General features: G+C 39.5%; 1 protein-coding gene across 1 annotated transcript in view; it reads left to right on the top strand.

The window, feature by feature from the left end:
• The window catches only part of LRP1B (LDL receptor related protein 1B), a 748,625-nt gene that overhangs the window by 576,280 nt on the left and 145,882 nt on the right, over positions 1-26,463 (top strand). The window contains exons 21-31 of the mRNA XM_060279545.1: positions 2,153-2,335; positions 5,277-5,477; positions 6,134-6,379; positions 9,076-9,273; positions 11,379-11,583; positions 13,184-13,348; positions 14,597-14,841; positions 16,395-16,526; positions 17,602-17,829; positions 20,011-20,185; positions 21,100-21,194. Of these exons, the coding sequence (XP_060135528.1) occupies positions 2,153-2,335; positions 5,277-5,477; positions 6,134-6,379; positions 9,076-9,273; positions 11,379-11,583; positions 13,184-13,348; positions 14,597-14,841; positions 16,395-16,526; positions 17,602-17,829; positions 20,011-20,185; positions 21,100-21,194 (2,073 nt within the window). The remainder of the gene's footprint in view (positions 1-2,152; positions 2,336-5,276; positions 5,478-6,133; positions 6,380-9,075; positions 9,274-11,378; positions 11,584-13,183; positions 13,349-14,596; positions 14,842-16,394; positions 16,527-17,601; positions 17,830-20,010; positions 20,186-21,099; positions 21,195-26,463) is intronic.

Raw genomic sequence — 26,463 nt, 5'->3', positions numbered from 1 at the left:
TATCAAGTGGTGTGGTGGGGAAAGTGCTGAAATCTGACTCCTTTTATAATCTGCTGGAAACCTGTGACAAAAGAGTGAAAGTGGGGATCCTCTGACACAGCATAAATCCAAAGCAAAATGAAATTCTCATTCAGTGACCATGACAAGGATTTACTGGGAGATGAGGGCAGAATCAAGCAACCAACCTAGAATAGTAAATGCCTGTTTGGAAAGTGGGCAAATGTTCAGGAAAAAGGTGCAGTGTTTAACATGTTTAGGGAAAGGAGAAGCTATGGGCAAAGTAGATGCCAACAGGGGCACTCCTAAGCAAAGAATGGCATCCAAATCTAGTTGTAGACTCAGGAAAAAAAGGAATAAAGATTTCCAGGTAAAAAAACAACAACTAGAGAGCAATTGTCTGTGTTTGTGGATAGAAGGACACTTGACTCTGCATCATTGGCAGGTAGTGAGGTGGAGTGACAGTGCTTACCTGACCTTCTGACAGCTGAGTCATTGCTACTTATGAGGAGGGGGGAAGCAAGACAGCAGGGAAGGCTGCATAATGCACCATTAACTCAAACTGCTTCAGAAGCTGCCTTCCCACCGGGTTCCAAACAGGGCATTCTGTCAACAGCAGGAAAGTTGGCTGCTGTTGGAGACTGCTGAGTTAAGAGAAAATTGAGTGACTTAATTACAAATAGGCTGTAAGATCTGCTTGGATGTCTTTGCCAAGTGGTTCTGCATGCAGTTTACCACTCGTCAAGTCCCACATAAATCCATGACTATGAATGGCTGGTCATTGGAATATCATTATGTGCTGGAAAGTTTGGAAATGAGCAACACATGCACACTTAGGTTTTAGACTCCTGAAAACCCAAATATCATTATATGATAGAAACTAGTCAGTTTCATTATAATTTCAGCAAATATCCTCATAAATAGCATTTTTTTCTCAGGGTACCAGCATACGTTCTTTATGCTTGAAAAGTCGGGATGAAATAAGCATTTGAGTTCTGTGTTGTGGAATATGTTGTATGTCGTGCTAAGGACACTTCACTGTGAAGCCACAAGCACAGATTTCTCCCTGCTTTGAAACTCAGTGATGTGATGACTTTGAGCAAGGATTGCTTGAAATTGCCTCAAAGTAACACCACAAAAATAGCAGTATAAAACTTCAAAGAGAACTAGGAGCAATTACACTGACAAACCTTGCAAAAGCTAAATTTATGGTACATTCATTTTTGTAAAACAACCATAGGTAGCCTTGAAGTTCTTTCAGTCTTTGAGTAAAATAAAGAAACAAGTTGCATCAGTGCAACAGTTTTCTGATCTTCTCGGCATCAATAGACTGAGTAAAGAAAATTAGTAACTGAAAAGGATGTCTCCAAGTTTAAAGAAAGCATAGGATTGTGACTATCACAGAGGAAGGAGGAGTAAGAACGAACTTAATTAAAATACATTTCTTTGCGGCAGAAGTATGAGACCTGGTTCAGAGTAGTGGGAGGTGAAGGTCCCCTCAATCTACTAGTCTCTCCCTCCTTACTACTGGGGTGAAATCAGAATAAATGGTGTGTAGGCGAATAATACTTGACCAGCAGCTCCTATCCTATTTCATCTCATTCTTGTTAATCCCACAGAGAATACTATCTGGTTAACAACAGAAGAGGGGTGAAGAATACATAAACCCATTCTAAGAAAAGAATGATGATAATTATATAGCCGGAAGTTGCTCCTCCAACTTGCTTATTTGGTCTTCAGAATGTATTGGATCTCTGAATAGTGTAGGGTGCTTGAGTCCTCCCACCCGCCATCTTTCTGTTACTCACTGGTTAGCTATACAACCATCAAGCTTGTGGTCTCAGGATGGGTTGAACCATGTAGTCCTGCTCCACTGAATTTTGGCACTAAAACTCTAGGAAGTCAAAATTGTTTTCACAGTTCATTCTAATCCACTGAAGGGAAACTAAAAAAAACACCCACTTCACTGCATCTGAGATCTTTAGGAAATGAGAGGGGTGTAGCACAACCCCCATTTGCATCTCGCCTCGGTATCCAGCAAAGGGCAGATACATTTGTGTTTGTTTATTTGCAGTTAATGAAACATGTGGAGTATTGGTACATGTGGACATGTCATCTTGACCATCTATTTGTATTATTATTATTATCACATTAGAAACAGCCTCTCTTGGAGGATGTAATGGGAAAGAATTTCAGTGCCACCCGGATGGAAACTGTATTCCTGACTTATGGCGCTGTGATGGAGAAAAGGACTGTGAGGATGGCAGTGACGAAAAGTTCTGTAATGGAACCATACGCCCATGTGATGCTAAAACAAAATTTTCCTGCAAGACCACAGGTACCAAAAAAACATGTTTTATTAAGAGTAAAGTAATATTTGTTTATTTGAAAGCAATATGCCAATTTTATATTGCGAAAACCAGAGATAATTTTTGGCTCTGCTAATATAAAAGTGGTCATGCTTCTCTTTAATGCTACTATCTGCTTTTCACTTAAAGCTGGATTCAGAACCGCTGGCCATGCCAACATGGGAGCTGCCAGGGTTACGGAGGATTCTGTGTTGGCAGGGATACTGGATCCAAAATCTTTCTGAAGTTTGGAAGGGAGGTCTGATACTATCCTGTGGCCCATGGGACAAGCTCCCAGGGACTGCTTGACTAAAAGCTACATTACTGCTTGAAATATTTTCTTTTTTATTACCTTAGTAGACCTTGTTCATGCACGGTGAGTGTCACTTCCTGTGAGCAGAAATGCTGATATATACACACAGTTATGCTGTGTTATTTTATAAATTACAGTGACCTCCCTCATTTAAAATTATTTCTGGAGTTTTGTTTGATGTGGTTTTATCTATTTCATTGTATTATTTCAATGTAAAACACTCCAGATGCAATTGGCAAAGAGTGCTATTAAATAAGAAATATAGCATAGTGTAAATATTTCAAAATGATTGAAAGCTTTGCAGGTAGAAGCTGTGTGTATGTAACAGCTATAAAAGCAAAGAATGGATTACTATAGGGCAGTTATTTAGAGAATAATACAGAATAAAACAGTGTCTAGGGGAAAAACCTTTTTTTTCATAAATAAGTATCAAAACATGCATAACAATAAAAGTTTACTTGTAGGCCTTTTCCTAGGTAGTGCAACAAAGATTAATGTGCTCACATATGCATTTTGTTTTAGATAATAGCAAGTGTCTAGCCTATCAGAGTGTAGGAAGAATATTCTATTATAGATTATTTTCTTTTCATCAAGGTGAAAAGAAGTCTAAACATATTTATTATGTGGTCACAAACCTGAACAAAATTAAATCAACAACCATACAAGTAAAATATCACAACATGCAAAGTACATTAAAATGGGTTGTACTACATATATGCTATATGATGTCAGGAATACTTAAAACATGTCTAAAATAAGCTATACAACATGATACCTTTAACTTACATATTTTAAGGTAAGTTTGTTTGTTTGTTTGTTTGTTTAAAAAACACCTTAACCCAATGAAAAATTGTAACAGCAGCTGGTTTAATCAATGGATATTTGTGTTTTTATAGGCAGAAGGAAATATCCATCCACAATCTCTGTTAATAATCTGTTCAGACCTGTCAAAAGTTAGACCAGATACCATTTGGAAGTCCTGCCTGGAATTTTTGAGATAATAGAGGTCACCAATGTCATTTTGTCATCTTTATATAAATTATGGGGAAAAGGTGAAAAAGAAGTCAAGGAAGTAGACTTATTCTAAAAGTGTATATATCTATAAAACAAAATTGAGGCAGTGTGTTATTATGGGAGCGAACTCAATTTACTTTGGGTTATTTCCAATTTACTTGGCATCAGTGGCTTTCATTAGCTCCCTGTTGGCCTAGACTGGGCAATTAAATAAAAACATCATGTTGGGCCAACAAGGCAACGGACTTGAAGAGAACAGAGGAGGAAATATGAGCAGCTTTGAAAAAAATAACAATTGTGAGATGTTGGATGAGACCTGAGAATATTGGGGGTGGGGATCAAACAAGGGGGGGGAGAGGAGCAGGATGTAGCAGGGAAAGTTGAATGTCATCATCTTTGAAATAGACAGTATGGGGCCTGCTGGCAGCTATAAAAGTTTGAATTTAGTGAGAGACAACAGCTGCTGTTCATTTGCAGATCTGGGGAGCTTTTCTGCCACTGAGTAGGGATGAGGAGGAATTCATACTTCCTGGAACAACACCTGAAGCAAAACACAGCTAGCTTTCAAAATACGCACTTCTCTGAATTTTATGATGCAGTTTACCAACAAAAAAAAGGTGTATATTTGGGGGAAGTGTGCATAACATTGTATATATTAATGAAAATACATAGTGAAGCTTGTATAGCGCTTCACTAATCCCAAACAGCAGGTTCCCGAGTGCCACTATTCATGTTTGAACCGGGATTGAGATACAGCTAATTACAGAATGATCACAGAAGGGCGATTAAAACGAAACCGGTGCTTCGGCAGTTCAATTGACTTGAAATAAATTTAGGAGCATATTAACTCCCAATATTTGCCTTTAATCTCAATAATTCAGATTTCTATTTTAATATTGCTTAAATAAAAATGTCAGTTTGAGAAAGAAAAGAAAAAGGCTGAAGGCAGAAAATGTCACCTGAATAAGCATGTCCCTATAGGGACATTTCTATACTTGATACCAGATATAGTGGTAACTTTTTGAAACATGGCAACCCTATTTGAGAGTGTCTCAGAGATATGAAGCTGGTTATAAGTATTCTATCTAAACAAATAACTGATCATAGATTACCCCTTCTTATTTTTTATTATTCAAAAATTATTATCCTTCATAAATTTGTTTCAGATTCATCTTGGAACGGGGGTGGTGGTAGTGGTACTTTGTTCCCTCTTCTATTCTTATTCATAATTCTGTTTTTACCTATTCACATTGCAAAGTGTAACCGTTCCCATAAAATTTCCTCCTCTTTTGCATTTAAAAATGCACTAAATAGGAAGAGGAACAAAGCTCACGTTTTAAATAACACTGCACGCACACACGTGTTTTCTCTATATACTCTCCTCAGACAGATAAAATGTTGAACTACTTCCATGCACTTTTGTTCCATCAAAGGCTTTTTAAATTTGACATTGGGGCAGGAAATGGCTGTTCTCAACTTTGTTGTAGGTGTTATAGGTGTTATTTTAAGATACGAAGCAAAGTTTTTCCAAACATTTTTGTTCAGAATATTTTCCTGCATTTGCTTTTGGTCTGATTCTGTGTGTTTATTTTGCTCTTTTCAAGGGAGATGCATTAGCAAAGCATGGCTGTGTGATGGGGACATTGACTGTGAGGATCGCTCTGATGAAGATCATTGTGAAGGGTATATGTGTGGACCACCAAAATACCCCTGCGCGAATGAAACTTCCATCTGCCTACAGCCAGAGAAGCTCTGCAATGGGATAAGAGATTGCCCGGATGGATCTGATGAAGATGTCCTTTGTGGTACTTCATGCTCTTTCCTATATTAAAAAGTTCCCTTTATCAGATTTACTGTGTATGCTTGCCTCTGCCCTTTGGAAACATTAATATTGTGAAAGCTTTGTGCATTATCACTTGAGCTTTTCATTATCCCTTTCCTTGTTACGCTTGAAATTGCACAACATTTCACTGAAATGGATCTGCACAATTTTCGTTTCCCCAGTTCTAGATGGTTGTAGCAGACATCCAAGCTCTGCATTCAGTGACACTTTTCACACTTTCAAAGTGAATACAGTGAAGTACCTCGGTTTAAGAACTTTGCCCCAGGATGAGACCAGAAATCGTGCAGTGGCAGCAGGAGGCCCCATTAGCTAAAGTGGTACCTCAGGTTATGAATGGTTTCAGGTTGAGAACGGACCTCTGGAATGAATTAAGTTTGTAACCAGAGGTACCACTGTATAAGCAAAAATCCTTATGTGTAGTAACATACTCCTCTTTTCCTTCCAATGCTAATAAAAGATGCAGTGAAATTAGTTTATACTGATTCCTGAGAAGTTCTATACATTAATTTTCTCTAGTCTCAATCCAGTACAATTTACTACCGATCTAAGTAGCCTTCTTTTAGTCTGCATTTTATGTCTGAAAAACACCAATTTCTGTTTTGTTTTCTTCAATTGCAGATGAATGCTTGCTTAACAATGGCGGTTGCAGCCACCAGTGTTCAATAGTTCCTGGAGGTAGAATTGTGTGTTCATGCTCACCAGGATTGTACCTGAGCTCAGACAATAAAACCTGTGAATTCATAGATCATTGTGCCAAACACCAGAAGTGCAGCCAAGTGTGTGAACAGCATAAAAATACTGTTAAGTGCTCCTGTTACGAAGGTTGGAAGCTCAATAAAGATGGAGAAAGCTGTGCTAATATTGGTAAGTTGACATTTACAGACTATTCACTACTGTAGAGCTCTATTTATGAAAATATAGGGGAACCAAAATAAGGCCTATTCACTTTGGAGAAGCAGTATGAGTCACTCAGGTTGTTTCATCTTTAACTCTTAAACACCTAGGATAACAAGGTTTTGAAAGTTTATTCACAAATTGTAGAGATGTACAAATTGCCATTCAATTAACAAAGCTTGACATTACAGATCTGATTGTTTATACTTGTATTTTTCACATGGGGGACATTCATAGTGTGAAGCATTGAGTAAGCTTGGATCTCGGTCCAGTATACCTGAAGGAGCATCTCCTCATCTCCTCCCCCATCGTTCTGCCCAGACACTGAGGTCCAGCACCAAGGGCCTTCTGGCGGTTCCCTCGCTACAAGAAGCCAAGTTACAGGGAACCAGGCAGAGGGCCTTCTCGGTAGTGGCACCCACCCTGTGGAATGCCCTCCGATCAGAGGTCAAAGAGAATAACAATTACCAGACTTTTAGAAGGCATCTCAAGGCAGCGCTGTTTAGGGAACCTTTTAATGTTTGATGGATTTCTGTATTTTAATATTTTGTTGGAAGCCGCCCAGAGTGGCTGGGGGAACCTGGCCAGATGGGCGGGGTATAATAAATTATTATTATTATTATTATTATTATTATTATTATTATTATTATTATCTGGGGATTATATAATCTTTGTTCTGACCTCTGTGTGAGTAACTGCCCTTCTGAGTAATAATGAGTGGAACACTGGATTAACATAGTTGGTCTGCCTCCTTTTAACATTTATAAACTTTCTCTTTTTTTACAAAATAAAACAGAGTTCTTTAAAACTCTTATAACAGCACTCCCTCTTTTACAGACTGCAAGCAACATCTACCTAGAGACATCCATACATGATTAAGCCAACAGTTCCTGTGGCCTAGATTACACCAAAGAACCCCATATATTTAAATCTGTTACGAGGAAAGGGGTTTATGATTCACAACTTCAGGGCTAGAGTTGGGGGTTTCAACTGGTTAACTATTATCTGATTATTATTTTTTAAAAAATAAAGCTGCTGCCATTAGGCATCCAACACTATAATATACATATTCATCTCCAATTTTCCTCTCATTCCAAATGGATGTTGAATTTAGATGGGTTATTACTTATAAATAAAAGTAATACAATTTTTATTTATCCTATTTTGTTTTCCTGTTTCTTGGTAAACCTGGCTAAAGTTGTTGCTGAGCCTGAAGATATGTTGACATATATGAAGTTTCTGGAACACTATTTCTATTCTGTAGTTGGGGTTGGGGTTGACCACGGTGGGGGCTTTCAGGGGTTCCTCCTCTGCCTGCCGCTGAGCCAGTTCCTTCAGCCGGCGTTTCTCCTCGGTCTGCTGGGGCGAGAAGGAAGACTCATGTGTAGTTCTAAAATTACTTCATTAGCAAACTATATACAGAGGCTCCATGATCACATCTGCTCTCTCTGCCACCATAGAACAGAATCACACTGAACTGTGACACACCAGAAGTGAAACTGAATACAGTTGAACCTCGGCTTACGCCTACCTCTGTTTATGAACGCCTCCGTTTATGAACGGCGCGGACCCGGAAGTGTTTACATCCGGGTTCCGCGGCGTCTGATGCACAGAAGCTGTGCAGCGCGCGCGTGCGCAGAAGTGCTCTATCGGCGCTTTGCGCTCCGCAGAAGCGTGCCTTTGGTGAGCGAACGCTTCGGCGAGTGAACACCTCGGCTGAACGGATTGCGTTCACAAACCGAGGTACCACTGTAATACAATAACACTCTCTGTAGGAAACAGATAAAACAGACTTCCATTCCCCACACTCTCTCAGACTCATGACACTCATGTGATATAAACAAATCACACCAGTCCTTGCTGAAGCAGCCCAGGATAGCAATAATCCTAACACTTATGTGTTAGTTCATAAAATGAAAATAAGCAAGGACTGAACATGCTTAGTAGCCTCCAGGAAGCATGGAATGTTGAAGGTGTAAGTTGTGGGGAGGGGAGAGAAGGAAACGGTAGGAAATGAGCCCTAGGCACCTGGAGGTGGTGGGACAGAGTGCCATGAAGTGCTTTCTAAAAACTCATCTGCAAATACAGTGAAGTTGCAGGAGGATAAAAGGACATGTTTTTCCTTTCCCACAATAGAATTGCCCCACACTTTCTACTATATATCAATAAAATGCTCAGCCCTTCAGGGCTAGATAGCAAAACACTGGGGAGGGTTCTAGAGAGAGGAAAATGAAAACTGTATTGTTTCCTTCCCTTGTCTTGAGGTGGTGGATTGCTCTGCCAGGCTGCACTTCTTACATGAGAGAAAGCACAATTGGGACACAGTTGGTTTTCCTTTTGAGTAGACATGTACAGGATTCTGCTGTGAATATTTCTGAACTGTCGCCAATGACAAATTTATGCTACTAGAGCTTCAGACCACAGTTAGATTGTTGAATCTAATTTTCATATTTGCAGTGTCAGTTCAATATTATTGTATCTGAATAAAGATTAGATTTAAGTGGCAATGTGTATTTTAGAAAAACAATACTACAAGAAATGTAATGCATAAGTATTTTACAATTATAATATTCTGTGAGGGTTAGTCTAATGAATGCCTTTTTATTACTGTCACAATAATGATCTAATCATTATATTTTATACAAATTGTACTTTTGTGATCCCAGATCCATTTGAAGCTTTCATAATTTTCTCTATTCGGCATGAGATCAGAAGGATCGATCTACAGAAACGGGATTACAGCCTATTAGTTCCTGGTTTGAGAAATACAATAGCCCTTGATTTTCACTTCAATCAGAGTTTACTGTACTGGACAGATGTGGTTGAAGATAAAATTTACAGAGGCAAGCTTTCTGAAACTGGAGGTATGAAATGAAGTTTAGATTTTTTTTAAATGATCTTGGTAAAAGCCAACTGGAGAAAACTGGTGAAATTATGTTGAATCCATGAAATTTGGGCAAATTATTTCTCCCCACATGCTATTAAATAATACAGTCCAAAATGGTTCTTATAATGTGATACTATTTTCCCCTTGTTTAACATTCTCCAAACTTTTTTTATTGTCACCTTTTGCTTGTGGTACTAGTGGGATAGAAAACCTGAAAAAAAATCCATCTGGCAACCAACGTCCCCCTTTGGTTTCAGATAGTACATGGGTAAACGAGTCTAAAAAGCCTGAGACATAAATTTTCACGGCCCTCTCATGGGCCAGAAGTAATTACCAGAAGTAATGTAGTTAGCATAAACTCTGGAAGTGTATACTCAATTCTGACCAAACTAAGCTTCCTAGGCAAACTTGAACCTCTATGTTTAGGGCCGTATGCCACTGAATATAGTTTGCTGAGAGGCAATAGTGAGGGAGAACTATTATAAGACCCTCTTATAAGCTCACCTGGTTGCTGTGGAAAACAGGGTTCTGCACTAGATGGATCCAGTAGGGTTATTGGTATGGCTGTTGTGTTAAACATAAGGCATCTCAAGCCTAGAATACGAAGCTGTTCAGAAAGTGGTTCTCAGAATATGGGGCGGTCCCACCGGGGGACACAATACAAAGGACATGACATTTTTGAGAAAGAGACCATTTGGAAGTAGGCAGAACGGCAGACACTTCCCTGCCAGACTGCAGAGGCTGCAACCCTATCTTCTGAGTAGGCATACACAGGATTCTGCTGTATCCAAATACATGCATTTTATGGCCTTTTGAAATGTGCATTATGGATACATTAAAGCACATACAATAGGCTTCTTTCTGAGTACCGGTAAATATGTTTTCTGAGTAAATATGTTTACTCAGATTGCTCTATTTCAGGCTCCATATCTACTGTTAAGCTTCAATTAACATAGGGGAGCTTTCTGCTCACAGCATTTCTTCTTTCTCCTCTGGAAGGAAAGCCTACCACCAGTAGAATAAATGATGCAGTTGATATGATTGATTTATGTTTAAAAACAAACAAACAAACAGAGACACACACATATACACTAAAATTTCCACAGGCCGAAATCCTGCATGCTGCTTGCACAGAGAACAGAGTGTGAAGTTTTTCCCGTAGGGCTCTAGTATAACCTCCCCTCTCCCACCAGACCCCTGCACGTGTCTCCACTCCTGCTTCTGCTGGGAGTAGCCTGCACACCATGGGCCTGGGGAAGAGCAGGCTCCAAATGCTTGAAGGTAAGATGGGGGAGGGTCTCAGCTGCTAGTGCAAATGGCATTGACCAGTCGAGTCACACGATGGCTTTTAGAATAGTAGAAGGCTTATGAACAGAGGCGACAGTGGGGGGCGGGAAGAGGACACGTGGAATCCATCCATACCATGCTCTCCATGCACACAGTGTGCAGGATTGTGGCCAAATTCTGCTCAGCCTTAATAGAAGGTTAGTTGACACTGCGCCACCCTTCCTGTGATGCACGCCAGAAATGTACTGTATTTTATAGTAAGAAAATAATATTAGTAAATCCTAATAGTTTGCGTATCGTACTATGCCTAGTGTGGTAATTTGCATATTAGAGGATTGGTCATGATAATTCCTGTTCCACAGTAAGTGTCTCACAGTGCAATCCTATACATGTCTACTGAGAAGTAGGCGTCATTGAATTCAGTGGGACTTGCTTCCAGTAATGTGTGTATAGGGTTACACACATTACTGGGAGCAAGTCCCACTGACACGGGGCCATTTTTTTAAAAAGGTGAATGTTGTTGCAAAAATAGCTCACCATTCTGAAATTAGTAAACTTCTCAGTTTTCTCCATAATTGCAAAGTTGTGAATGGGCTATAAACCTACTATTTTATAATGTTTTATAGTACTATATTTTAATTTTTTTAATATTTAATATTTAATATTTTAATTTTTCTAATGTTTTCCAGTATCGTTATTTTAAAAGTAAGTAGTTCTTCTGTTGCAGTGTCTACTTTGTGCAAGTTTAAACTTAATGCATTAATCATTTTAAGAACACTTCTAATATTTTCACAGGGGTAAGCTCCATTGAAGTAGTGGTCCAGCATGGTTTAGCTACCCCTGAAGGTCTTACTGTTGACTGGATTGCTGGAAATATATACTGGATAGACAGCAATTTGGACCAAATTGAAGTTGCTAAATTAGATGGTACACTGAGGACAACATTAATAGCAGGTGCCATGGAACATCCTAGGGCTATTGCTTTGGATCCTAGATATGGGTAATTAAATGTATTTGTGATTATTATTTACATTGAAACTGCGCAAATGTTTTTCATAGGTGCTGTGAGATGTGGTTTTTCATTTGTCCTTAGCACTGGTAATTTTGACCCACCCTACTATGAAACAAGTTATTAATCTTTTCTGGAAGACAGATTGTTTTTGAGATTAGCATGATGACTTCTCACTCGTCTATATATTTTTCTGTTCCTGAGTATCTAATGTTCTGATGTGGAGATGATAATAATAATAATGTTAATAATAATAATTTAGGATAATAATAATAATGTTAATAAAATTAATACACACACACATTCATTTTCGTTTCCCATGTTTCTAGAGGTGGTAGTGTGTACTGTCAGAGCAACATGTTAATTAAATCAAGTAGGATATTTCAGGAGGAAAATTAAATAGTATAATTGCCAAAAGAGCCTTGTGTAATGTTATCAGCTATATATAATGTTCCCCCTTCATCCCATTTCCTCAGTGACACAAATTCCAAGGATTGCTTCATACCAGTTTAATGTATCTGAAGGCAGAGCAGCCATGTTCCCTTACATTTGGGGAAATGGATCTTTAATTCCCAAGTTGAACCTCTTTCACAATGAGACATATCCTTTATAGATTTAGAGCATGATCATTACTTTCTACCACTCCTCAAATGTGTTGCAATTATACGTCCAAATGCAATCAAATGCCCATTGCGTATCAGGTCTACATCCAATTAGCATTGATTATGCCTTAACATTACTCGCACTTATCTTGACACTGGAATGTAAAGCACCTGTCTCAAAATTCTATCCATATGCAATATTAGAAGAGGGAATAAGGGCACACTGCAGGGAAGAAAATCAGGTAGGGAGAAAATCAGTCTTATCAGTGCTTCAAAATGGTGAATTCCTGGTTAGGATCTTTTGCATCACCTCCTGCGCAACTCTAAAATGTTATCCCCCGCCCCTTGACATATTATTACTATCTTCCTGTGGATGTTGGAGTAAGATCAGATCTGAGCACACCCAAACACCATTTGGAGTCTAGGCTGAATGAAAATGTATCTATGCTTTCCAGTCCTTTCTGGCGCACTCCTTATTTCGCTTCCCTATCGTAAATGACAAGGACATGCTGGTGGCAAGGAGGGACTGAGATACTGTTTTGAGCATGTGTCTCCGCTACTGAGGCCATAGGAAATAGGGCAGAATTGGGTTTCTAATATAAATGGGCTATTTGTTCAACTTCATAGAATCACAGAATCGTAGAGTCGGAAGGGACCATGCAAGTCATCGAGTCCAACCTCCTGCCAATGCAGGAATCTTTTGCCCAACATGGAGCCTGAGATTAGGAGCCTCATGCTCTGTCGACTGAGCTATCCTGAGAAAAGTTTCATTTCCTTTCAGAATAGTTTCATTGTGTTAGAAAGTTAGGGAACTCCATGATTAAACTTTATAGCCGTTTTGGTAATGTCAAAAATGTATTCTACTTAGAATAACTAGCCCAGATTTGCTAATTTGATGGTATTTTTTAAAAAAACAACACCTGTACATATTATTTGTTTCATCTTTTAGTGTACATTTTGTTTTCTTTCTCTTTTTTTGCATCACTCAGAATTCTGTTTTGGACAGATTGGGATGCCAATTTTCCTCGCATTGAGTCTGCTTCCATGAGTGGAGCGGGAAGGAAGATAATATATAAAGACATGGATAGTGGAGCATGGCCTAATGGCCTCACCGTGGATCATTTTGAAAAACGAATAGTATGGACAGATGCCAGGTAACCATGTTTCCTGTGCTTTTTGTATGAGAAAAAGAAAAGTTGCAGAGCTGCATTTATTCTTTGTCTTCCCACCCCTGTAAGTAGGAATGAAGGCACAAGAAGTGTTTGGGGATAAATGGGAACAGCCCTATTAATTTTTACCAGATTTTCATCATAAGGAGACAGGTTAGCAACAAGCTAACATTCCTTTGGTGCAGGCTCGCTACACTTCATGTGAGAGCTGGGATTCTTCCTCTCCCACTCTCAACCTGGCATGAGTAATTCCACCCTGGGTCCAAGGGTGATCTATCCATCTCACTAAGCTATGCGCACAACAGACACCAGGCACTTCCACAGTGCCACAAAGGCAAGCCACTCATTGTGTTCAGACTCCCAGAACCCAACCTCTCAGGCAGCTCTGGGGCTGTGCTGCTTACAACCCCCACCAGCTGATCTCTATTGCACACCAGAACCAAAGAGGGAGGGGCTAAATGGTGGCGGGCGGTGCTATTTTTCTAGAAGAAGGGGAGCCAGAGCTCACCATAAGCTTCTCCCTTGTTCTCTTAGAATGGCAATGGTGCCCACCTGAACTCCTGTGAGCTCCAGCTGAAAAAAGCCCTGTTGGTGGGGCTCGTGTAATGTAAATGGATCGGAAGGAGAATTGGCCCTACTGACATTATTGCACTGCTCCAACCTCACTTCCTATACAACGCTTCCACTCACAGTCTCAGTGAATTGGCTAGAGGCACGTCAGATAAGGAAGCTGCCTTCACCGTGTCAGATTTCTTAGCCCAGGGTTGGGAACCATATTGCCTTCCAGATACTGCTAGATTAAACTTTCACCATCCCTAACTATAAACAGTGCTGACTGGGATTGAAGTGAGTTGAAACCCAATGACATCTGGATGACTGCTGATTAGCCACTCACTCATGCTTTAGTTCACTATTGTGTGCACTGACTGACAGCAGCTCTCCAAGGATTCAGGCCGCCCCTCGCCCTGCTCACCCACCCCACCCCCCAGTTGTTCCTGGAGATGCCAAGTATTGAATCTGGGACCCCTTTGCATGTATTTCTTTATTTTTTTATATTTTTACCACTGAGCTATGATCCTTTCCCAAACATTTGAATTACATTCCTTTCATATTTGTTTAATTTTCCAGAATATAGTTTCAAGGTCATAACTGCACTAAGCCCAGTTTCAGATTTATCTCACATCTGCTCTTTTTTCAAACAATGGATTTCTGTTTGGGGGGGTTATCTTTCAGGTCAGATGCTATTTATTCCGCACTGTATGATGGAACTGACATGATAGAAATTATACGAGGACATGAATATCTTTCTCATCCCTTTGCTGTCTCTTTATATGGGAGCGAAGTATATTGGACAGACTGGAGGACAAACACATTGTCAAAGGCCAACAAATGGACAGGTCAAAATGTTAGTGTGATACAAAAAACTAGTGCACAACCTTTTGATCTTCAGATCTATCACCCAAGTCGTCAACCACAAGGTAAATTAACACTTCTAATAAAGGTGTCATAGTCTTTTTGTTCATAGTCAGATTCTACATTACATACCAGCAGTATGAATGAATGCCTCTTAGCTAATAAGTATTATTATTTATATGACTGACTTGTTAAATTGACATTATGTGAGTACCACTTCAAATGCTTTTTAATGCTTCCTGTTTTGTGGTGCTTATATAAAGAAAAGGAACATTTCTGAGCAGCATTATTGTTGGCTAAATGACATCTTAAAACTTTAGCAATATTAAGAGCACTAAAGAAATCATAAACATTGAGTTAACAGCCCTTTGCATCTGCTTCAGTGAAGTATTACCAGCAATCGCTTGAAAATGGGAGACAGTAGATTTTTTTTAGCCCTAGGTCAGAACCATAACAAATATTGTTTTAGGCTGTGTTGATATATTGTATATGGCACTGACCTGGAACCTTCTCATGTTGCCATTATTTTTAATAGATCGGTATGGAATGGGGGCAAATGTTAACAGCTGCTTTTTCCTGTGGTTTATAAGGGCTATGGCAGCAGGAACACCTCTTGTGATTTGAGGCAGGGGAAGGGATTACAAGTATCTGCTTCCCTTTTACAAGCCTTTGCTGTAAATAATTGCAGTTCAAAAAGGCATCTCTTAGCATGCCATCCAAATTACCTTTGGTTACTACAATACAAGTCTTCAAATTAAGAAATATATGTAGTATTATTTTGCATCTATACAGAAACAGATCACTTACCAGCAGTGCTATTTTTCTAGGAAAGAGATGCCAGAACTCACCACGAACACCTCCCTCGTTCTCTTAAAATGGCAATGGCACCCTCCTGAGAGGTGCTGTAACTGAATTCTAGAGAGTTCCAGCTTTTTTTAAAAAAAAAGCCCTGCTTACCAGGGAGATAATTCTGAAGAGGTTATTCTGAAGCTTTAATGGCTTGAATCCAAAATTCCCATAAACAGAATGCAGTAGAGGAGAGGGATTTCCTTTTTCTCATCCCTCTTAGCTATTCCAGGGGGTTGGGGGTGCTTCAGAGCAGCGTGGAGTCAATGTAGGCAAACTGGTGAAGACTGCTTGACTTTAGGGAGCCTCCACAGGATCTCAATCTCTTCCAACCCACGTGAGTGAGTACACAATTCTGAACATAAGAAGAGCCTGCCAGATCAGGCTGGTGGCTCATCTAGTCCGACATTCCGTTCTTGCAGTAGCTAACCAGATGCCTAGGCTGCAAGAAGGACCAGAATGCAACAGCAGAGAATCACAGAATTTTGTAGAGTTGGAAGGGACCCTGAGAGTCACCTAGACCAACCCCCCTCCAATGCAGGAATCTCAACCGAAGCATCTGTGATAGATAGCCATCCAACCGCTGCTTTAAAACCTCCAATGAAGGCGATCTATCAGTGGTGAACTATTACTATATAATAAATTTGTTTGCCATTCTCTTCCCCTCCCCTCTTCTAATATCTATTTTTTCTCATTGTCAGCCTTCATTGGTCTCCTTCAGAATAGATTTATTAGTATGACTAACATGTTCAGTTTACATTTTTAATTCTAGCTCCCAATCCTTGCGCTGCTAACAATGGAAGAGGTCCTTGCTCTCATATGTGCCTGATCAATCACAACAGAAGTGCTGCATGCGCATGTCCTCACCTGATGAAGCTGTCTATAGACAGAAAAACATGCTATGGTAAGTTTCTCTCTCTCTCTCTCTCTCTCTCTCTCTCTCTCTCTCTCTCTCTCTCTCTCTCTCTCTCTCTCTCTTAACTACTTAAATTTCAGAGTAGGGGACATGTTGTTTACTGATAACTTTGAGGGTAACTCTTGTCTCGCATGAACCAACAAGACGCCCAAATGTATTTGGCTTGTCAAGCTTTGATATTTATTACTTTTGCTTTTTTGTTGTGGATGTGTCTAGTACGTTCACCGAACTTATCTCTGCAGAACAGGGAGGTTGGCAAGCAGAAAGGGCATCATCAGAAAATGATGAGGCGGGTAAAGTGCAGAATGAAAAAAAAAAGGACTTAACAGTTTTTAATCTCAGTGCACTCATCTTCTGAAATTGTCTTGATATCACTTTCAGAGTCTTAAGAACTAGCTCAGAAAGCAGCTTATAAGAAGAAATACTAAAAAAAAACTATAGTGATGCATTATGATGCAAACACATTGGCAGGAACGGCATATTGGTTTTGCTGGTGCATTTGCATCTCATCAACCTCACTACTATCTCACACCTTCCCCATTACATCCTAGTAAGCCAGGCATAGGCAAACTCAGCCCTCCAGATGTTTGGGGACTACAATTCCCATCATCCCTGACCACTGGTCCTGTTAGCTAGGGATTATGGGAGTTGTAGTCCCAAAACAGCTGGAGGGCCGAGTTTGCCTTTGCCTGTAGTAGGCCAATCTGATGCAGCTGATAAACACCACCTCCCCAGCACACTGCCTGCTACTGCCATTTAGAATTACCAAATAATGTTATGTCTTTTAACAATATTCTGAACTACAGATACTTGGATTTTAAACAATTTCTTAGTTTTTTGTCTGTTTAAAAACAAACATGGCTGACTTTTTACATATCGTGGACAATGTGAACTTTTTACGAATGACCAGATGAATGTGCTTACCTGCTTTGTACTAAATTATGTATGAATACCAGATTATAATATATAAATGTATAACTCAGATCATCATTAAAACGAAATACAGATTGTAATAATATTCCTTTGATCTGCATCTAATAAATGGCATACATATTTTTTACAGAAATGAAAAAATTTCTTCTTTATGCCAGACGTTCAGAAATAAGAGGTGTTGACATAGAGAACCCGTACTTCAACTACATAACAGCCTTCACGGTTCCTGATATCGATGATGTAACAGTTGTAGATTTTGATGCAGCAGAGGAGCGCTTATACTGGACTGATGTGAAAACGCAAACTATAAAACGAGCCTTCATTAATGGGACTGGTTTAGAAACTGTTATATCAAGAGGTAAACATATTTTAAATGCAACATTCCAAGTCTAGCTGGTGGACGGGGCTATCAAACTGAACTGTGGAGATTTGACAACACTTATGCCTAAAAGCATCTTGTTGCGATGTTTAATGTGCAAAACTAATTTTGATTATTTGGTACAATACAAGACACTTGTCAATTATTACATAATGCATGTATCTGATCTAGTTTGAATCATTCAGCACCCTAAGACTATATTGAGAAATAATTTTTCAGGTTAGAAATGGTGGTGTTGAGTAACTGCATTATAAGAGCAGGAAGGGCTGTAGATCACTGGTGGAGTATGTGCCTTGCACAGAGGAGGCCTCAGATTGAATCCTCAGCATCTCCACATAGATTTGAGACAGACTCTTGACCGAAACCCTGGGGAGCAGTCAAGTGCAAACCATACTGAGCTGGATGGACCAATGGGTCTGATGCAGTGTCAAAGAGCATCCTGTGTTCCTCAAGAGCCCTGCTGGATCAGGCCAATGGCCCGTCTAGTCCAGCATCCTGTTCTTACAGCAGCAAAGCAGATGCTTACGGGAAGCCCACAAGCAGAACATGAGCAATACACTAATCCCACTTGCAACTGGTGTTCAGAGACATACCATACTGGACATTTTACATGGTCACCGTGACCAGTGTTCCTGTGTAGCCTCATCCTTCATGAATATCTCTAACTTCTTTTTAAAGCCGTTCAAGTTAGTGGCCACCATTACATCCTGTGGCAGTTAACACTGTTCAACTATTTACTGAATTAAGTAGTAGTCCCTATTTAACTCCTGAATCTTCCAATGTTCCGCTTCATAGGATAATCCCAGATTCTTAGGTACTCGGGGGTGTTGCTCCAGCCCCTTGACCATTATGGCTTCTCTTTTTGTACCTTTTCTAGTTTTGCTGTATCTAGAACTTTACAAGTGCAGCTACGCTTTGGGTCTGTGTAGCAGCACTGTGATTTTAGCCATTTAAATTAAATCTTTTCCCTAACAATACCTAACATGGAATTCACCTTTTTCCACAACCACCATTTTAATTTAATTCTGCTGCCTTTTTAAAGCCTCCAACAAGTTCCCAGGAGAATATGGAATTTAAGCATTTTGAATTCACTCTTAATGATACATACCACAGCAGCAGTTTCATGTTTGTCAAATAATAAGAAACCATTGATGCAGCACTGGGATTTTGTAAGTAATTCTCAAGTTCTAATCCTTCTGCTCTGCATCATTAACGATGTTATGTTGGAGAGTTGTCATGGAATAGCTATGGCAATGGGTATATTATACTGTATGAACTTTAGGACCCATGTTTATGCATTGTAGTGGTTTTGCTAAGTGAATTCAGTTTCAGTCTAAGGGAAATTAGAACAAACAGTCCTTCAAAGATGCTTCAGGGGCAGAATCTTATTTGTAATAAGCAGATAAAGGTCATCGATTTCATACCTGCTTGTGAGCTGCAGGAGACATCTGGCCACTTTTGATAATAGAATAGAAGGCTAAGCTAGATGCATCTCGATCTGGTCCAACAAACCATTTCTTAAGTTCTTAAGTTCAATTTTCTCACCATGAAATTCAGCATTGAAGGGACAGATTCATAGTTTAAGGGCATTTTTTAAAAGAAAGAAAAGTAGATACTGCTACAGATCTATGAAAAAATAATGCTTAAATTTGTATTGTATGGGACCCTTTCACACATTTCCCACTTTGCAACCAACACAGTTTTCACAGGTGTGTGAACAATGCCTTTCTAAACGCAGAAAGATATAGGAAGATGTGGGCCATTAACCGTCCATAGTACTCTTCCACTGGAGGAAGGGAGGAGATAATTTCATAGACTTCCCCAATACCCTGTACCTCCATTGGGGGAAAAAGCTGCTCTGGAGAAGCATGGGACCCTCTAGAACAGTATTGGAGATGGCTCTGCAAGCTGCAGGATGAAATCACCCCAAATTGCCTTACAGTTCCTTCCACCAGTAGGAGGAGCCTCTGCTAGATCTCTGTCCCTTCCATTGATTGAAAAATTCTTTCTAATTACAAAATGGCAAATGCATCCATCCCATTACCTGTGTTTTGGTCTTCCTGTTTACAATTTCAGTGATATTTAAAGCCTTCTTAAAATGAGTGAAAACTTCTTGGCAGAGCTGATTAGGCAACTTATTTGCTGTTTGACATTTTGCAGACATTCAAAGCATTCGGGGACTGGCTGTGGATTGGTTATCCCGTAATTTATACTGGATTAGCTCAGAGTTTGATGAAACACAAATTAATGTGGCACATTTAGATGGCTCTTTAAAAACCTCAGTTATACATGGAATTGATAAACCACAGTGTCTTGCTGTTCATCCAGCTAAAGGGTAAAGTATGATTATTTACACCAATATTTTTGCAATTGTTTTTCAGGTGAAACGCAGGTTGATCTCATATTACATGAGGGTTACGTTCCTAGCTATTGTGTGTACAGTATAAGCAAAATCACTTAAAACCAGAACACTCCATAGAAAACCTTAAAAGCCTGGCAAATCCCTCCAACTTTCTCCGATGACTTGCCAACCTTTTCTGCAACCTCTCCAGCTTCTTCGGATCTCTCTCCAACTGCCTCCAAAGCTTGCTCCACCTTCCTCCAGTCTCTCTCTGCACTCTGCCAACTCTCCATCTATAGCCAAGTGTTCTCCCAGTAGCTGATGGGATTGCTGGCCATTTTCTTCCCGCTCTCCCATCCCCTTCTCCCATGCTCTATTTGCTTATTTATTTTGGGGTGATTTGCATATAGGTGCAATCACATAAGTGAAATTTATGTAAGATGAGCTCTGCTTGTACTAACTAGTAAATTAAGTTATGAAGTGATGCCTCTGTTCTTGTGCATCACCAGCTTCCTAATATAGATAACCCATTGTGGGAGTTGGAGGCCCCATGAATTTTCAGAATTCCACACCTACCAAAAGGGGGGGAGGGGAGTGTGGAAGAATAAATCACAAATGGGGTTTTCATGCATTCATCTCTGATGGGGATGCTATTTGTTTGAGGGGGAAGGTTCTGTGTTGCTTTTTCACCAATCTGTATTGTGACCCTTTGGCATGGTCAGTATATGATATTACCATACTTATTTATTTAACTAAGGGAAGAATGTGGTCAAAAAAGAATATTGTAGAATCTATACAGAGACACTCTGGATTCATGCGAATTTTAATTCCAATATGATAATGTAAAACAGAATAGGATTGCAGCTTGATCTTTTTGATGTAATTTTTGTTTCTTTTGTTTTGTAAAGAAAACTTTTTTGGACTGATGGAAACACCATTAATGTGGCAAATATGGATGGCAGCAACAGCAAAATTCTGTTTCAGAATCAAAAGGATCCAGTTGGTAAATATTACTATGATCACTCATTTTCATGTAAAGTTACTTTGGTGCAACTTTCTCTTAAATAAAATAAAAAAATCTTGCATAATATTCATAATTTATATGATTTTAAGGAGAAAAATAGGTCACAATGCCTAGTGTTTGGCTTGCTGGGTCACAGCTTGTTCAGGACTGAGGATGAGGAATCATGGGCAATCTGGCTTCCAGATTTCAATTTGCTATTGTATTGTTAGAATTGCTGTATGAGTTGTGGAGATACTCCAAGTAGCATGTGAGCTCTGTTATGAAAGGAACAAGTTAAGTGGATAATCAGGGAGGGAGGTCAGTACAGAAGCAAGTATACAGCACTATGGGTGAAAACCAGTGGTGTCTGTCTCTTAATGGAATGGACACCATTTGCAGAATGGATTTCTCTTCACCCCTGCAGCCCCACATGCAGCTCCAGAGGTGTAGGAGGTGGTGGAAGACCCAGGGGAAGTAAGCCTGCTCATGTGACATGGATTGTGTCACCTTATAAGTTTCACAGTAGTATCTTTTCAGTGTTCCCGAATCCAAACTACAGACCAAGTTTCAAATTCTCTATCCAATAAATCATTCTTGCCAGACTGATAGCATTGGTTTCAGCTCTCTTGCCATTCTGTAGCCAGTGACAAAAAGAGATGAAGGAAAATTTCTCTCTTGTGTTTCTAGATTGATGTATCCATGGATTTTGATTAATATATACTGTTGTTACTAGAGGCTACTGCTCAAACATTTTATCATTATGTAGTTCTAATAACTGTCTCCTGAATGCTGAAAATTATTCATATTGTCATGCACTCTTCCAATTGTATGCTACAAGGTCAGATTTGCTTTCTTCTAGAATCTTAACATTGTAGCATTCTTCATTTCTTATTTCATTCATCATTTATTATTGCTTTATAGCATCATGTTTGACAAGCACAGCACGTAATTAACAAGATTATCGTAAATATAATGTGCTTTTGAGTCTGAGAACTACCAGATAATCTCTTTGGATGTTCTCAGAGTTCTAGGAACACAAAATGATAAATTATGTCTAAATGTCTGTTTTTGGGAGATAGTTTAATTGACTTTTTATTGCTAAGTCCTAAAATATTCACTTGTGATCTATATCACTTAGAGCTATTTTAATGACGCTCATTCTTTCCATGGTCTGGTGATACATGAATGATAAAAGAAACAGTGGCTCATTATTCACACAGAGATAAAAGGGTCAGCAGCATTGAAATTTTAACCAAGACACAATCAGAGCATTTCTTGATTACGACATGTCAAATTGTACCCAATGCAGACTAATACATTGGTTTTTTTTTAAACAATTCTTTAAACAATTCTTATCTACATTATGCTGTCTGTTTTATGTGCAGGAAGTAGAATAAAATCATGAAATCTAAGTTGGGAAGGTGAAAAGTGAGCTTAGTAGTAGCGTGGGATGGGAATGGGATACTCTAGTCTAGAGGATTACTGCAGGGCAATGGTAGGGGTTTGGCTAGCAAGTTAGTGTTTTTAACAAGATATTAATGTTTATTGCAAGAGTATGTAGCACAGAAGCTTATGCAGTTAAATAATAATAATAATAATTTATTTATAGCCCGCCCATCTGGCTGTGTCTTTAAATAGGTACCGTGGTACCTTGACATACGAATGACTCGACTTCCGAAGGTTTCGACTTACGAAGTCGGCATACCCGGAAGTCTTTTCATCGTGTGTGCGTTCTGCGCCTGTGCAGAAGCGGCGTGCGTGGCCTGCGCATGTGCAAAGCGCAAAATAACACTTTGCGCTTGCGCACAATAGATAGTTCAACAACTGAAAGCTTCGGCTTACGAAGAGCGCCGCGGAACAGATCCCCTTCGTAAGTCGAGGCACCACTGTATCTACTTTGCTAACTTGTTACTTAAATACCGCCTATTTAATGCTACTATTACTAAACCAAGACAGCTTTGTGGAACCTTTTAAAAACACTTTTTCCAGATTGCCCTTCTATTTACTCCACCCCAGTTAAGCCTCATGAACACTGTCACTGCGGTCTTTCATTGAAGTCTCTGTTTCAACTCCTACTGACCTTTTGAAGCACATGCCTGGTTTTGCTGTCCTGGAATCTTCCTCTGGCTCTCTTACTAAACACCACAGCCTAGCATTCCCAGCTGCCTATCAGCACCCTAGATAGGTTCTCCTCTCCTCTCTTCAGCTTAAACCTAGTAATTTAGTCACCCCCAGCTCTGGATTTAGGGCAGTGCAGGTGCACAGGGCACCGAGCCAAAGGGGTGTGTTGGTGGTGGTGGTGGTGTTGACGTCATCATCATTATTATTACTATTACTACTATTCTATATTTATAAGTGTACCTACTGAGAAAATCCATTAAAAAAGCAACTGCACCAAAAGGAATTATTGTGAAAATGAGGAATATTTTTTTGGGGGACACTCCAAATTTTGTTCTCATTCAGGGCGCCATATTACCCCGGCAAGTTTTGGAGCCACCAAGCCACTCTGCCTTCCTTTCAGGTCTTTGTTTTCCTCCCTCCTTTTCCTGTGCTGTCTTCTTCTTTTGGCTACCCACCAGGAACACCGAGCAACAACCAACACTGACTGACCTCTGTCTGACTAGCACCCAGACTTATATTCACTTCTTCTGGCCAGTCTAGGCAAGCCCTAGCCAACCACTGTGCCTTACTAAGAATTCTAAACCTTCAACCGTCAATCAGAATATGCACACCTTTGTTCCTTTTTTTGCATACTGGCAATTCTATCTCCAACCCTCCTCGGTTGTAAGTTAATGTCCCCTGGGGACAGTTCAACTTAGGAAATCAGAGTACATATGATATTAATACTGTATTAGATGCACTGGTTACAAAATCAAGTAGATCTGTATTATCCAGCAGTTCTTAAATGCAAGAATGAAATCTGCCGAAGGTGTATTACACCGTCAGCAGTTACATTGCTCTGTTCCATATATTTTACTTATTCTGTATGGAGTTAAATACCACGGGGATAGGGTTCTAAAATAGTTTTCTTTAATGTCATCCAATATTAACCTTGGCAAATTCTTTATCCACATTCAGTTCCGCTCTATGTCTAAATCCTGGCATAAATATTTCCTTACCGACTTGTTCATAAATGTTCCTGGTGTATTAGATTTGTGACTTTGAGGTACTGTAGGTAGGTTGCTCCTGTGTCCAGTAAACGGGAAGATTTTCTGTTCTTGATGGGGTTGCATTTCCCTTAAAGGATCAAAGACATAGTTTGGGGATCCCCCTGGATCCAGTCTTGTCACTTGATGCCCTGGTGGCTTCAATGGCTAGGAGTGCCTATTTTTTTTATCTCCTGTGGGTTCAACAGCTATGACCATCCATAGATTAGGGTAGCCTCAGCAACCAATGTAGTAACCCTAGACCACGATAGCTTCAGTAATCCTTGCCCTTGAAACATTACAATCAATTGGTCTGTTATGATGCATTCTACATAGGATTACCCTTGAAAATGGTGTGCAAGCTATATTTGGTACAGAATGCTTTTGCCAGGCTTTTAAGCAGGTAACAAAAAGCGAGATCCAAAAAGAGCTGCTTGAAAGAGCAGCATATAATGTTTGTTGCCTTGCCCCATTCAAGGTGTTGGACGAAGGTGAGCTTTCTAATAGCATTAGTAAAGCCACAAAATCTAGAATTGTAAAGAAATAATGATTTATTTAATATGAAATCTTTCTTTTATTAGAGTTCACTGGATTGATTTTTTTAGAAAGAAAGTGTTCAATAATTGACTGGTTTATGTTTTGTTCTTGTTGGTTTTTAAAATCTTACTTACTTTGCCAGACCTTATAATCATAAGCAAATTTTGAAATACAAGTGCATCATAATCTTGTCAGAACACCCATCTTGCATTCTATGAGTGAGTACTGGTACTGAGTGAATAATTGCAGCCTTCAGGCAGTTTTGGCTGAATGAATTTTGCTGCTCTTAAATTCAAAGCTAATCCATTCTTTAATATTCCTAATTTAGATTTATGGCTTGATTTCAGAAGTATTAAGAGCAAAAGCTTGATTCATTAATTAAATGAACTCATTAATTAGAAGTATGTGGTTGGAGTCATTAATTTAAAGTATTTTCCAGTTTCCAGTTAAAGTATTTTCCAGTTTCCCTTTCCTGGTGTGAGTCCCCCCACCCCATCCCTGCCTCTAAAATCTGTTTTCAAATAAACATGTACCTTCCCTCACACATCTCAATCTTCCACTATGTATGTTTCTTACAATGTGCACTCTTTATGATATAGAGTAACCATAGTGGTGAATAGAATGCAAAAATACTGGCATAGACCAAAATTCTGAGCCAATAAAAATGAAGTTATTTAACCTAATACTATAAATTCAAAGTAATCAATTTCATATATCCTTGCTTTTTTGAAATAAGTTATTCTATGGATGGGCTCCAGAGTTCTCATGAGCAGAACTGTGGTCATAGGACAATTCCACTGTAGGAAGAAGGGGTCAGTTTTCACCCATTCTTTCTCCCCTACAGTTTCCTGAAAATGTGCCTCCACAAAGATGAATCAGTGTAGGCTATGACACACAGATCTGCAAGGGGACGATCCTCCTTCCCCTTATGACTGCACTGAGCCTCCACTGAATGTCAGTCTCTGGAGCCCTTCCATTCACAGAAGGAACAAGCACCCATTGTCTGCTAGCAGTGGAGAAGAGTAAGGAGCCATCCTCTGGTAGTCCTACGATGGCAATATTGCTAGGCCTCCATCTGACTGCGGTGATCCTAAATGAATTCCCTACATATTTCTGATCTGGTTGCCAAGGAAGGGAGGAAGGAAAGGAAAAAAATCCCATGCTCTCTGCTTGTGTGAGACCTGAGAAGAACCTTATACATCAGCCTTCACAAACCTGGCACCCTCCCGGTATTTTAGATTACAACTCTTATCAGCTCTAGCCAGCATCAAAACATCTAGGAGAGCACCCGTTTAGTGAAGGCTGCTATACAGAATGCTTTCATAGTACTATTGGGTTCTTATCCTAAAGTGTAATTATACTGCTACTGTCAAAATATGCTTTTATATCATATTTTCTATAAACCTGCGGCCTGCTTAGTATTTCAATCTCCATTTCCCCCCTAAAAATGCTAATCTAGAACACAGCAACAGTAATTAATACTAAGCAATCATATTAAGTACCCTTTTAGAAAGAATTGTATAGTGACCATGTGTTTTCTCAGAACAGTAGACAACATATTGTGGCACTCTACCCCAGTCTCAGAG

The sequence above is a fragment of the Zootoca vivipara genome, chromosome 1 (genome assembly GCF_963506605.1).
Source record: "Zootoca vivipara chromosome 1, rZooViv1.1, whole genome shotgun sequence".
NCBI lineage: Eukaryota > Metazoa > Chordata > Lepidosauria > Squamata > Lacertidae > Zootoca > Zootoca vivipara.
The sequence above is the reverse complement of the archived record's forward strand: the minus strand, read 5'-3'. Positions and strand labels throughout refer to the sequence as shown.